This window comes from Symphodus melops (genome assembly GCF_947650265.1).
Source record: "Symphodus melops genome assembly, chromosome: 18".
Lineage (NCBI taxonomy): Eukaryota > Metazoa > Chordata > Actinopteri > Labriformes > Labridae > Symphodus > Symphodus melops.
This window is the reverse complement of record NC_136708.1, coordinates 16,796,738-16,809,518: the sequence shown is the minus strand read 5'-3', so window position 1 is coordinate 16,809,518 and position 12,781 is coordinate 16,796,738. Positions and strand designations below refer to the sequence as shown.

The 12,781-nt window shown below is 39.3% G+C and overlaps 1 protein-coding gene across 1 annotated transcript; it reads left to right on the top strand.

Moving 5' to 3' along the window:
* The first annotated feature begins 8,901 nt into the window (after nucleotides 1-8,901).
* On the top strand, nucleotides 8,902-10,939 carry LOC306839190 (zona pellucida sperm-binding protein 4). The gene is made up of 9 exons (XM_079367736.1): nucleotides 8,902-8,997; nucleotides 9,076-9,195; nucleotides 9,288-9,460; nucleotides 9,829-9,926; nucleotides 10,001-10,152; nucleotides 10,249-10,426; nucleotides 10,506-10,641; nucleotides 10,720-10,794; nucleotides 10,863-10,939. Exons 1-9 carry the CDS (start codon nucleotides 8,907-8,909, stop codon nucleotides 10,899-10,901), a joined length of 1,062 nt encoding a protein of 353 aa, XP_079223862.1. The 5' UTR covers nucleotides 8,902-8,906; the 3' UTR covers nucleotides 10,902-10,939.
* Nucleotides 10,940-12,781: the final 1,842 nt, after the last annotated feature.

Below are 12,781 nucleotides of genomic sequence, written 5' to 3'. Positions count from 1 at the left end.
TGCAGCTTTTCAAATTGTAAATATGTAAGCCTCGTCAAGTCTAAAGCCATTGGAAAAAAAATATCACACAGACGAGTCTTGTGACCGTTTGATTCTATTATAATTAGAGCTGTTGAGCAGAGGCGTCATCGCACGTTGAAGCTGTTTGGACAATATCATTCTGTTAAAGACCACAGTATAGCCAGCGTAGATCACACTTTATTCTGGTAAATTAAGATGCAACAGAACAGGTGAAAGTTTAAGTTTCTGTTTCATCTTTCTCCTCTGTGCGTAATGACAAATGACACATTAATCTCGCTCATCTGTCCAAAATCTTTCTCCCTCAATTGCTACTGAAACATTTGCATCAGTTTGGAATAGGTACCAAAATATTCTACAGCCAAAAAAGTTATGTTTGGGCAATGAACCGGTGTTATGATGACATGGCTTTAGAAGGAGGAGACGAGCGCACCGGAGGGGATGACAGAAAATGCCTATTTCAAAATATGTTAGTGAAAAGAGCAAAATAGGAAGACATACATGTCAATGTTGAAATTATTTTGAATGCAGAGGCAGTGATGTTCAGTTTTGTTTATAAAATAAAAAATTCATGACTTTTAAAAAAACATGTTAATGTATTTTGGGAAAAACATGATCTTTATGCCTCCTTTCATTGAGCCTATGTCTCCTCCTGAGCCTGTTATGTGTAACGCCGGTCTCCTGCATTAGCAGTGTTTGTAGTTTGGTCAGGTTTAGTCAATTTATAACTCAAATTCTCAACGAGCGTCATTAAATTTAAAATATGATGAACTTGTGACTGTTGAATTGGTAGTGTATGTGGAAGCCAATGCATAATATTTGGCAGGTTTAAACAGCATGATGCTCGTTGATCCGTGTCAACAATCGTGACTCGTTCGTTCATATTTCATTACACCGCAGCAGGTTGTTAATGTTTGCGTTCACCTTTCTGTTAGTCTCTGTCATAGACTGTAAAAATGTACAGTCAATAAACCGCATCGATGAGCTGATCTTTTATTACGATCTCTGGTTTTAAATACAATTCCAATCACAATAACGATATAACAATATCAAGAAACATGGCAACTCAGTTATTATTTTATTATTTGCTCATGTTAATAATAATAAAAAAACATAAATCATGCCGGATAAGTAACCTAGCTTAGACCACTTATGTGTTAGCTTGCTAGATAACACTTGACACGTAAATCAAACTTTTTTTACTTACCGAAAAAACAGCAAAGATCCCTTAGAATCTGCATGTCAGTTAGAACAGTTTACTGCAGAACAAATCATTTTGACCTTAAAAAAGACGAAAAGCCTGAACTGAAAAGTTAAATGGCTCCTCGGCTTTCATTAACGACGCAACTGATATTCACAAGGAGAGTTACGCAAGATCCGCGGCTGTCAATCATCGTCATGTATGATGTAAAATCCCGTTTTTTAACCTCAAATAACTTATTTAAAACAAACTTCACAGAAAAATGAGCACTTGAACACCATGTAGGGTGATTATAACTAATGATCACAGCAGAGTTTAGGTCTGGAAAAAAATTATGTGACGAGTATTTTAACTGAACAGTTTGACCCGCATCCTGTTTGTTATCATTGAGGAGGCGGGGTTGATGACCTATACTGCAGCCAGTCAGTAGGGGGAGCTCTAAAAATAAAAGCTTCACTCCACAGGGGACCTTGTCCCGTCCATTATTTTTACAGTCTGTGGTCTAGTGTATAAAAAGGTTCAGGGAAAGAAAGTCGGGGCTCAGACTTCGAGAACTGGCCAGGTATCTGTCTGTTGTCAGGGACACGTAGTGTTGAACCCAGAGACTCTGTAACTTGTATTCTTGATTCATCGGGTTAATAAACTCTGTTAACCTGAAAGAGACGTCTTCAGTCATTCCTCTCATCCCATCAAAAGAATGCGCAGAGATTTGAGGTAATTATTTAGAGGAGTCAGATTTCTATTAACAACATTTAGGAAAAGGATTTAATAGCAACTTTTATCCTTCAAGACCTCAATCTCAGTGGGTCCTCCCTGCTAAAATAAAGGACAACACAGATCCCCACAGTGTGGTGGCAGTCTATGGTTGTCACAGACATGGTTTGAAAATCTGTCACAATAAATATATCAGAAATATTTGCTACAGCTTACCATTATGCATTGTCTATTTATAGATTTATCTAGCAATTCTTGTTTCACTTATTCAAGATTTTTCTTTGGTCATGTTCTTGTGTGCTTGACTCAAATTGTTAACTGTAGGGTATGCTATATAAAGACAGTTGATTGAAGTAGAAAAACAAATGTTCAAACTTGTGCAGGCAATGTTAATAAAATGTAACATGCGTGGATTTTCCACGAATCATTTAATCATTTAATTAATCAAAGATTTTTTTTTAGTCATGGTACATTGCCTGATAAAAGTTCAAGTGTAACTTGAAGTCAACATTAGCATTTTTTCTTTTGTGTTTATTCATATTTGATTACAAGGGAAACAAAATGAAAATTCCTGTCTAATTCATGACTTGACATACGAGAAATGTTTTCATCAACTTTCAGGCTACTGTTTCCAGTCCAAGATGTAATGACATATTACGCCATTCTTTTTGGCAACCTTTTGTATCAAATGTCACTGAAACAACAGAGCTGCAGGCGAGGCAGGACAGTTAAAGGAACATGTAGCGAAACTGAGCCAGAATCAGGCGACAGAATCGAAAAAATCGAAAAAAAGTGTAGCATTAGACATCCTTGCAGCAGTCTTGCGTGGTTACAGTCATCAGAGATGGCAAGCTATCACTAGCTTATTTAGTTATGGAAGAAAAACAGCACTGCTTCTTTGGTCGGAGCTCTAGACGGAGACCTGTTTTATTGTCACGCATGCGCACAGACGGCAAAACAAATTTAGTGACATCACAGCATGTATATGTAAATGAACGTGGCTTTGCATCTCATTTCAGATATACTTAACTGAGATACTCTTTGAGCTTTTATCAGCCTTGTTCTTGTGATCACATTAACGTTTGCTACAAAGTCCATCTCACTTACCTCATGGTTCAGGGCTGGGAGGTGTTCTCAGTCATGTCTTATCTGCAGGCCGAGCTGAACACAGTCTGTTGTATTTTAGTGAAACAGTAAACAATCGGCTTCTTAAAAACACCTGGTCTTGAGGGAGGAGTTTAACTTCAGATCACAGATGTTACGCAGACATTTTTCATGTTAAGCTGTATTTTATTTCTAATGTGTTTCTAATGTCTGATATGAGGCGTCATTTACCAGCACTAATAAACCTCGTCAGCTACTTTAAATGCAGTTGTACTTGACAGATGAAGCATTCACAATAAGTTTTCTTATCTGTAATGCTGCATTATTAAGCCACAGGACTTTGATTTTGATGACCTTGTGATTGTACAAAAATGAGGTCAAGGTTTTTTTTTTGCCACTAATACAGAATCTTTGATGTTCTTATGTAACTTCTGGTTGTCACGAACACACAAAGAGACCCAAATGCACGACTCGGTAGGCAAAAACAGTTTCTCAAAAATGTTTAATCCAGGCAGGGTTCGGTACACCGAAGTCAGTCCGAGAAAGCAAAGGTACAGAATTGGCACAGAGCGAGGGGGAGACAGACATTAAATACTGAACAGGGGGTGGAGTTAACAAGACACAGGTGAGACACATCAGGTAATCAGCAGGCTGAGACACACTGGGCGAAGGGCGTGCAGCCAACAGACCTGAAACGAGACACAGGGTGAGTAACGAGTAAACAAGCACAGGACATGATACAAGAGGAAAACAGAAAATAAATAGACACTTAACCCGGGGATGTGACACTGGTGACTGTCAGCTGACTGAAAGTACCATATCCTCTTCCTCTCGTTTCATTCCTTCCTGCTCAGCTCTGATCTGGCTGATGTCGCCACTTTCAAATATTTAGATCCATATTTTCGATAGCAAAATTAAAACATCACTGATGAAGACCTAAAATATACAGAGCTTTAAAAATGAAAATCATCACATAAAACGTCATTCTTTGTTGATTTGGAGACAAAGTTAAAGGAGCATTCCAAGATTGGATCAGCTTTACGCTACATTATTTCACAGCATTGTTTCACGAGGGACTTCATCACATTCTCACACAATCCTGTTTATACTTGAATATTTTCAGATCAACCAAAAACAAAGGTCAGCAGTATAACAAGCTCTCAACAGGGGGATAATCTGAAATCTGAAGTCTTTCTTTTCTTCTTCTAATAAATAAAGGAAACACTTTTAGGCTGCTATAATCCCATTAAGTTCCAGACCTTCAAACTAAACCACAGTTTTGTCACTGCAGGTAAGCTCTATGGAAGAGGCTCCACTGATGACAAGGGTCCAGTGTTGGCCTGGTTCAACTGCATTGAGGCTTACCAGAAGACCCAGCAGGTGAGGTTCGCTCTACAGTTTGGTCTCACACTGCAGACAGAGTCCAATTTGTGTTGCTCCTGTGTCTCGGGTCAGATTTTTTTGTTTTGACTGTGTGGACAGCACAAATCAGATGTTTATGTGTGGAGTCTGATACAGCCCTTTCAAACACAATGTCAACAGACAGGCAAAAGAAATCATATCTGAGTAAACGATCCGACCCTTGCAGCTTGAACTCAGCCTTATAGTATGTTCCTTTACCATTCACTAAGCACTGTGGGTAGAGATTTAAGTTTCAAATATCCCATCTGCTCGTCCATTGGACCTTTTCACTTTCAATTCGACTCCATAATGATCCCTTTGGTGCCCAGCCACACTTTCACAAAGCATACTTCCTCTGATTCTATTTTTGAGGCACATGTTAAATGTGTTATGATGTGGTGTAATTATTTAAGTCAGACTCATCTTTTTCTTTGTTCATTGAAAGAGAAAGTAACTTTGGTGTCACCTTAGAGCTGTTTTTTTTTGTTGTTGAAGAAATCAGTTCAAGCTTTTGGGACTCATTGGTGCATTGGTGTACTTAAAATATGCAATACATTCTTTACCATACTAAGAAATGTCTGTCTTCATTTTTTTCAGATTATTCATATCAAAAAATGATGTGAGGATTTGTATATTCACATATATTGGTAACGTGAATATGCGTTTTCTTTTGAACATTTTTGGGAAAATTATTGCTGAGTTTAAAGAATGTGTCAGAAAAATAAGAAACCAAGTTACAGAAAAAAATCCAATGTCAATCATAAGCCATGCATATATGGCTAGTTCATAAACCCCTGTGGTATTTTTTTCCAACAAATCATGGCTGCGATGTTTTGACGGTTTTCCCAAGTCATTTCCCACTCTCTTCCTGGCTTCCTACTCTATCCACTGTACTGTTAAATAATGATATAAAAGCTTCAAAATAAATCTTCAAAAAAAAAGCGAAATCCAGTTTTACTGAACATTATATAACTAAGTCTAAGTAAATTTAGAAATGACAAGATAAGTCATAAAAGCAATTTTACAATTACATTTAAAATAATCTTCAGTGAGGCTATCTAAGGTGTGTCAGTGAACACAATGTAACTGTTGTGGGACTTTGAACTTTAGAAGCCAAATAAATGTAAAAAAAGAAAAGTAAAGTTTCTACCATGAACTGTCAAAACATGAAACAGCCAGCCAGTCTTCATTCACGCACGTGGGACTCTAATTAAGAACAAATCAGCGGCAGCCAGGTGCAACCAATTAACCTCAAGGCGATATTTAAAGCAAGGCAAAGGCATCAGTTAGATCAGGTGTCTGGCAGCTGTTGGAGGGCTTCACTTGGAGTCAACATGGCACGGTATGGGCTCGAGATTCTGGTGTTTCTGGTTGGGACTCTGCTGCTGTTTACAGTCCAGGGATGGGAGTGGATAAATGAAGAGGAGCGTCTCAATGAAGAGGAGCGTCTCAATGTGTTGCAGAAGGCTGACTGGGGTCAGCTACCATATGCTATGAGCCCAACAACACCAGGTATGAGACCTAGAGGCCTTTCACAGAGGACTGTCCCACTTAATACATTTTTGGTTGTTAAAAGCAAGAGCATGGTGCTTTGTGGAAAGCCCTAAGGTTTCAAAAGTGCCAATTTGAATGACTTTGCAATAAAAGCAGCAACCTTGCTAAACTAAGGTTATCACTACAGTCTCACTTGATTTATAATATGCACTGACATTTAATGTAAGGCAGCTTTAATTTAAACTATTTTACCAATTTAGTTTTTGAGTGTTTAACTGTAGCCTTTATTTACTTTTTTGAAAAAAATTCTTGCCTGAAAGGGTGCCCTATAGTTTAAAAAAGCATGGCAAATAGACTGCTGTCTCCTGAAACTTCTAACAATTAATTCCTTTTCCAGAAGATGAAAGCAGCAACTCAGACCATGAAGAGTTACTTGAAGATTTCTTTGAAGTTGCTGGTGAGGCTAGCCATGACTACTTGGACCCGCCTGCTCCCCATCAATTTGAGGCAGACTCAGGATATTCTGAGCCACGCAGCTGGGACAGTGGACTCTATAAAGGACACCCGGTGGCTCCTGTACCACTGCCTGCTATGAACCCAACCAGCGGTACGCCTTGTGGAAATCAGATGCCACCTTCCGATCCAGCGAGCTGGCCAGGAAGTAGCACTCCCAGTTCTAGTGGGTTAGTTGTGTTTTGCAGTGACGCTGGCTTCAAAATTACTCTGCCTTGTTCATTGAGGAAAGTGAATGTGAACGTGGATGGTATGTATTAATTCTGTTGACATTGAATTGATGACTTTGTGTTGTCTGCTAACTTGGCAGTATGTTCCCTCCACAGGCAACAAGTTTATCCCCGTCGTAAAAGTTGAACCGTCATGTGGTTATAAATTGGATTTTCTCACAAATACCCTTCATGTACCCTTCTCTGGATGCGATGTGAAAAAAGTAGGTTTTTAAGAATTAAATGCATAAACTGAATTGTAACTTACTGGCATGTGGATTTCTTGGCCTAAAGCTGTATTTTTACTTTTCAGGAAAATGATGGATATACCTTGCGTTTGCTGCATCATGACAAATCTGGCCTCTCACAAGTTACTACTGCATATTGTCCACCGTCTCCCGTACTGCCCCCTCCTCCCAGTGATCCATCCAAGCCCCCTAAAGCATGCAATAAGCCAAGCATACCACCTGCTATGAACCCAACCAGCGGTACACCTGCTGTCCCTCCAATGAGCTGGCCAGGAAGTAGCACTCCCAGTTCTAGTGGGTTAGTTGTGTTTTGCAGTGACGCTGGCTTCAAAATTACTCTGCCTTGTTCATTGAGGAAAGTGAATGTGAACGTGGATGGTATGTATTAATTCTGTGTTGACATTGAATTGATGACTTTGTGTTGTCTGCTAACTTGGCAGTATGTTCCCTCCACAGGCAACAAGTTTATCCCTGTCGTAAAAGTTGAAACATCATGTGGTTATAAATTGGATTTTCTCACAAATACCCTTCATGTACCCTTCTCTGGATGCGATGTGAAAAAAGTAAGTTTTTAAGAATTAAATGCATAAACTGAATTGTGGATTTCTTGGCCTAAAGCTATATTTTACTTTTTTTTTTTTTTTTCCAGGAAAATGATGGATATACCTTGCGTTTGCTGCATCATGACCAAGCTGGTCGCTCACAAGCTACTACTGCATATTGTCCACCGTCTCCAGTACTGCCCCCCCCTCCCAGTGATCCATCCAAGCCTCCTAAAGCATACAATAAGCCAAGCATACCACCTGCTATGAACCCAACCAGCGGTACACCTGGTGAAAACCAGATGCCACCTTCCCCTCCAACGAGCTGGCCAGGAAGTAGCACTCCCAGTTCTAGTGGGTTAGTTGTGTTTTGCAGTGATGCTGGCTTCAAAATTACTCTGCCTTGTTCATTGAGGAAAGTGAATGTGAACGTGGATGGTATGTATTAATTCTGTGTTGACATTGAATTGATTACTTTGTGTTGTCTGCTAACTTGACAGTCTGTTCCCTCCACAGGCAACAAGTTTATCCCCGTCGTAAAAGTTGAACCGTCATGTGGTTACAAATTGGATTTTCTCACAAATACCCTTCATGTACCCTTCTCTGGATGCGATGTGAAAAAAGTAGGTTTTTTAGAATTAAATGCATCAACTGAATTGTGGATTTCTTGGCTTAAAGCTGTATTTTTACTTTTCAGGAAAATGATGGATATACCTTGCGTTTGCTGCATCATGACAAATCTGGCCTCTCACAAGTTACTACTGCATATTGTCCACCATCTCCAGTACTGCCCCCTCCTCCCAGTGATCCATCCAAGCCTCCTAAAGCATACAATAAGCCAAGCATACCACCTGCTATGAACCCAACCAGCGGTACACCTGGTGAAAACCAGATGCCACCTTCCCCTCCAACGAGCTGGCCAGGAAGTAGCACTCCCAGTTCTAGTGGGTTAGTTGTGTTTTGCAGTGACGCTGGCTTCAAAATTACTCTGCCTTGTTCATTGAGGAAAGTGAATGTGAACGTGGATGGTATGTATTAATTCTGTGTTGACATTGAATTGATGACTTTGTGTTGTCTGCTAACTTGGCAGTATGTTCCCTCCACAGGCAACGAGTTTATCCCCGTCGTAAAAGTTGAACCATCATGTGGTTATAAATTGGCTTTTCTTACAAATACCCTTCATGTACCCTTCTCTGGATGCTATGTGAAAAAAGTAAGTTTTTAAGAATTAAATGCATAAACTGAATTGTAATTTACTGGCATGTGGATTTCTTGGCCTAAAGCTATATTTTACATTTTTCAGGAAAATGATGGATATACCTTGCGTTTGCTGCATCATGACAAAGCTGGTCGCTCACAAGCTACTACTGCATATTGTCCACCGTCCCCAGTACTGCCCCCTCCTCTCAGTGATCCATCCAAGCCCCCTAAAGCATGCAATAAGCAAAGCATACTACCTGCTATGAACCCAACCAGCGGTACACCTGGTGGAAACCAGATGACAGTTCTTCCCCCTCCAGGAAGTGATCCAACCACTCCCAGTGGGTTAAAATGTGAGTGCCACATTCGAAAGGATACTTGGTATTGAATGTTGGGCATTTTTACATTGGTGCTGATTTAAAATGTTTTAGTTTGTGCCATTCCAACTGGGGAGCAACTGCCTTGTGGTCAGATGGGAATGTCTCCCTCAGCTTGTGAGGAAATGGGATGCTGTTTTTCATCTCCGTCTACCTGCTACTACCCAATGGATGGTATGGCTTCTATTGCTTGTAGTAAATTATCTTCATTAAACATTTTCTTGCAGGAAATGTTTGCTTTCAAGTGACTCCTGTTTTCTATCCAGCATGCACTCGAGATCAAAACTTCGTGTTTGCCATTCGCTACGACTCTGCATCTGCTGCTGTGGACCCCACCAAACTTGTCATTCCTGCCAGTCCAAATTGTAAACCGGTCATTGTCAACAACAAGGTGGCAATCTTTAAGTTCAAAGTTACAGACTGTGGAACTCGGACTTACGTAAGTGTTTAAAACGCGACATCCAAATTGCTGTTGTACTTTATTGTAGTTTTAAGTAAACTTTTCCTATTCAGCATTGCAGCCCTGGGGTTCTATTAAATGGATGACTTGGGAACGGCTAAATAAGTTTGAAAATTGTGCCGCATGGCACCTCAGTTGAAGCTTCAAATGCAAACTTTTCAACAATGGACTTTTTTTGAGACGTAAATCCACTTGGTACTGTCCTCATCTTGAGAACAATTATATCTCTACTTTTCTCTGAGATGCAATATGGACAAGTCTAAAACTGCATGTGGTCTGAGATTGTCCCAGGAAGTAACTTGTGTACGATGAAGAGGCTCACACCTAACAAAGTTTGTTCTTCACAGATGGTTGGTGACACAAAGGTCTATTTGGCTGAAGTACACACAATTCTCCCCTCTCTGAACCTCAAGTATGGTGTCATTTCAAGAAGTGATCCACTCAAGTGGGTTTTTTTCTTTTCTCTTTAATGGCATTTTGGATGTAGTACCATGTGTTACAGTTTACATTTCTCTGTAGGTTCCTTGTAGAATGTAGATATGGCAAACCAGATACTGGTACTTTGCATTCACTGGCAAGCATTGGCTATCTGGTCTTAACACCAAGTTCCAGCTTACCATCAGCTATAGTCTCCAACGGTGTATATGGTGTTCAGCTGAGAATTGCTAGAGGTAAAGTATCCAATTTTCCAACATTGCCATCCCTAAATTTGAATTAAAAACCTTGAACATTTTGGAACTCACTGCACGTTTTGCCTAACCCAACAGATTCAACTTATTCAAGCTTCTTTTCTGCTTGCCATGCACCCCTGCACCTGCTCCTGGGCAAGCCAGTGTATCTTGAACTACGGCTTCAGTCTCCAATACCAAATGCAGTGATTCTGGTCGACTACTGTATAGCTTACTCTCGTTCTTCAAAGACTGCACTGGTGCTGGTCTTTGAAGGGTACGGGTTTCTTAACTCCCTTTTATGTTCATGATTCCATTAAAATGTGTTGGTGTTCATTGACTTTCTGTCTTTGCAGGTGTGCCAACCCATATGATCCACATGTGGCCATCCTTACAGTCAGTGACCTTCCTACAAATCGATACCAGAGGCGGTTTGTAGTAAAGGCGTTCCAGTTTATGGAGCAAAATACAAACCAGTACCTTGATGAAGAAGTGAGTTCAAGTATTCGGAAAGTTTGTTTGCTGCAGAATGTTGCCAAAAGGTGTATAAACTTTCATTGTCTTCTGCAGATCCATTTTATGTGCTCTGCGGAGGTTTGTAGGCCCAATGAAAAGATCTGTGAAGAACAATGCTTTGATAGAAAGGTGAGTGTTGCCCTTTTGAAAATTATTAAAACAATCTAACGTCTAACCAAATTCTTCTTTGTTTCTAGGCACCGCCAAGACTTCCTGCAAAACATGTTTCAGGGTAATTTCTGATGTTAAAAATAAAGATTTTTAAAAGGGCAAATCTTGGTTTGTTTAAATTGAATGATACTATGCAAACGTTGCAGGGGTTAAGGTCAGTCTGACTCTGTGATGCACTTACTAGTTGATTCAATAAAGTCTCAGAAATTTAGACCTCTTCTAAAGAGCCTAAAATATCTTTCATTAAAGTAAAACAAATGCCTACATTGTGCAAACGTCACACACTCAAAGCAGACTGGTTAAGTGTATAAAATGCCTGTATGACATCAATTTACTGAATTTTAAGGTAACTTCACATGTGTTGCTGGAAATGTCAAAAGATTCCCAAAATGTGCAATTAAATTTACTGGGCTTGTGTATAATTCTACTTCACCTTTTGTGATATCAGAACCCAAGCAATAGTTGTAAAGTACCCCTTCATGGAGGTCAGAAAAGGAGTACTTTATCTATCCTTGGACCACTTATGTTCACATTGTATACGTAGTACAATGATGAGTGATTAAAATTATTTAATATGCTTTCCTTGTGATTAAATTGGTAAGTTTGCCATATGATACTGCAGCTTTTCAAATTGTAAAAATGTAAGCCTCGTCAAGTCTAAAGCCATTGGAAAAAAAATATCACACAGACGAGTCTTGTGACCGTTTGATTCTATTATAATTAGAGCTGTCGAGCGGAGGCGTCATCGCACGTTGAAGCTGTTTGGACAATATCATTCTGTTAAAGACCACAGTATAGCCAGCGTAGATCACACTTTATTCTGGTAAATTAAGATGCAACAGAACAGGTGAAAGTTTCTGTTTCATCTTTCTCCTCTGTGCATAATGACTAATGACACATTAATCTCACTCATCTGTCCAAAATCTTTCTCCCTCAATTGCTACTGAAACATTTGCATCAGTTTGGAATAGGTACCAAAATATTCTACAGCCAAAAAAGTTGTTTGGGCAATGAACCGGTGTTATGATGACATGGCTTTAGAAGGAGGAGACGAGCGCACCGGAGGGGACGACAGAAAATGCCTATTTCAAAATATAATGTTAGTGAAAAGAGCAAAATAGGAAGACAGACATGTCAATGTTGAAATTATTTTGAATGCAGAGGCAGTGATGTTCAGTTTTGTTTATAAAATAAAAAATTCATGACTTTTAAAAAAACATGTTAATGTATTTTGGGAAAAACATGATCTTTATGCCTCCTTTCATTGAGCCTATGTCTCCTCCTGAGCCTGTTGTGTAACGCCGGTCTCCTGCATTAGCAGTGTTTGTAGTTTGGTCAGGTTTAGTCAATTTATAACTCAAATTCTCAACGAGCGTCATAAAATTTAAAATATGATGAACTTGTGACTGTTGAATTGGTAGTGTATGTGGAAGCCAATGCATAATATTTGGCAGGTTTAAACAGCATGATGCTCGTTGATCCGTGTCAACAATCGTGACTCGTTCGTTCATATTTCATTACACCGCAGCAGGTTGTTAATGTTTGCGTTCACCTTTCTGTTAGTCTCTGTCATAGACTGTAAAAATGTACAGTCAATAAACCGCATCGATGAGCTGATCTTTTATTACGATCTCTAGTTTTAAATACAATTCCAATCACAATAACGATATAACAATATCAAGAAACATGGCAACTCAGTTATTATTTTATTATTTGCTCATGTTAATAAGAAAAAAAAACATAAATCATGCCGGATAAGTAACCTAGCTTAGACCGCTTATGTGTTAGCTTGCTAGATAACACTTGACACGTAAATCAAACTTTTTTTACTTACCGAAAAAACAGCAAAGATCCCTTAGAATCTGCATGTCGGTTAGAACAGTTTACTGCAGAACAAATCATTTTGACCTTAAAAAAGACAAAAAGCCTGAACTGAAAAGTTAAA

Coding starts and splice junctions, on each gene's coding strand:
- LOC306839190 (XM_079367736.1), top strand. CDS start 8,907: ATGAACCCAACCAGCGGTACACCTGGTGGAAACCAGATGACAGTTCTT. Junction 9,196..9,287: donor CTGCTACTACCCAATGGATG/GTATGGCTTCTA, acceptor TTTTCTATCCAG/CATGCACTCGAGATCAAAAC. Junction 9,927..10,000: donor TCAAGAAGTGATCCACTCAA/GTGGGTTTTTTT, acceptor ATTTCTCTGTAG/GTTCCTTGTAGAATGTAGAT.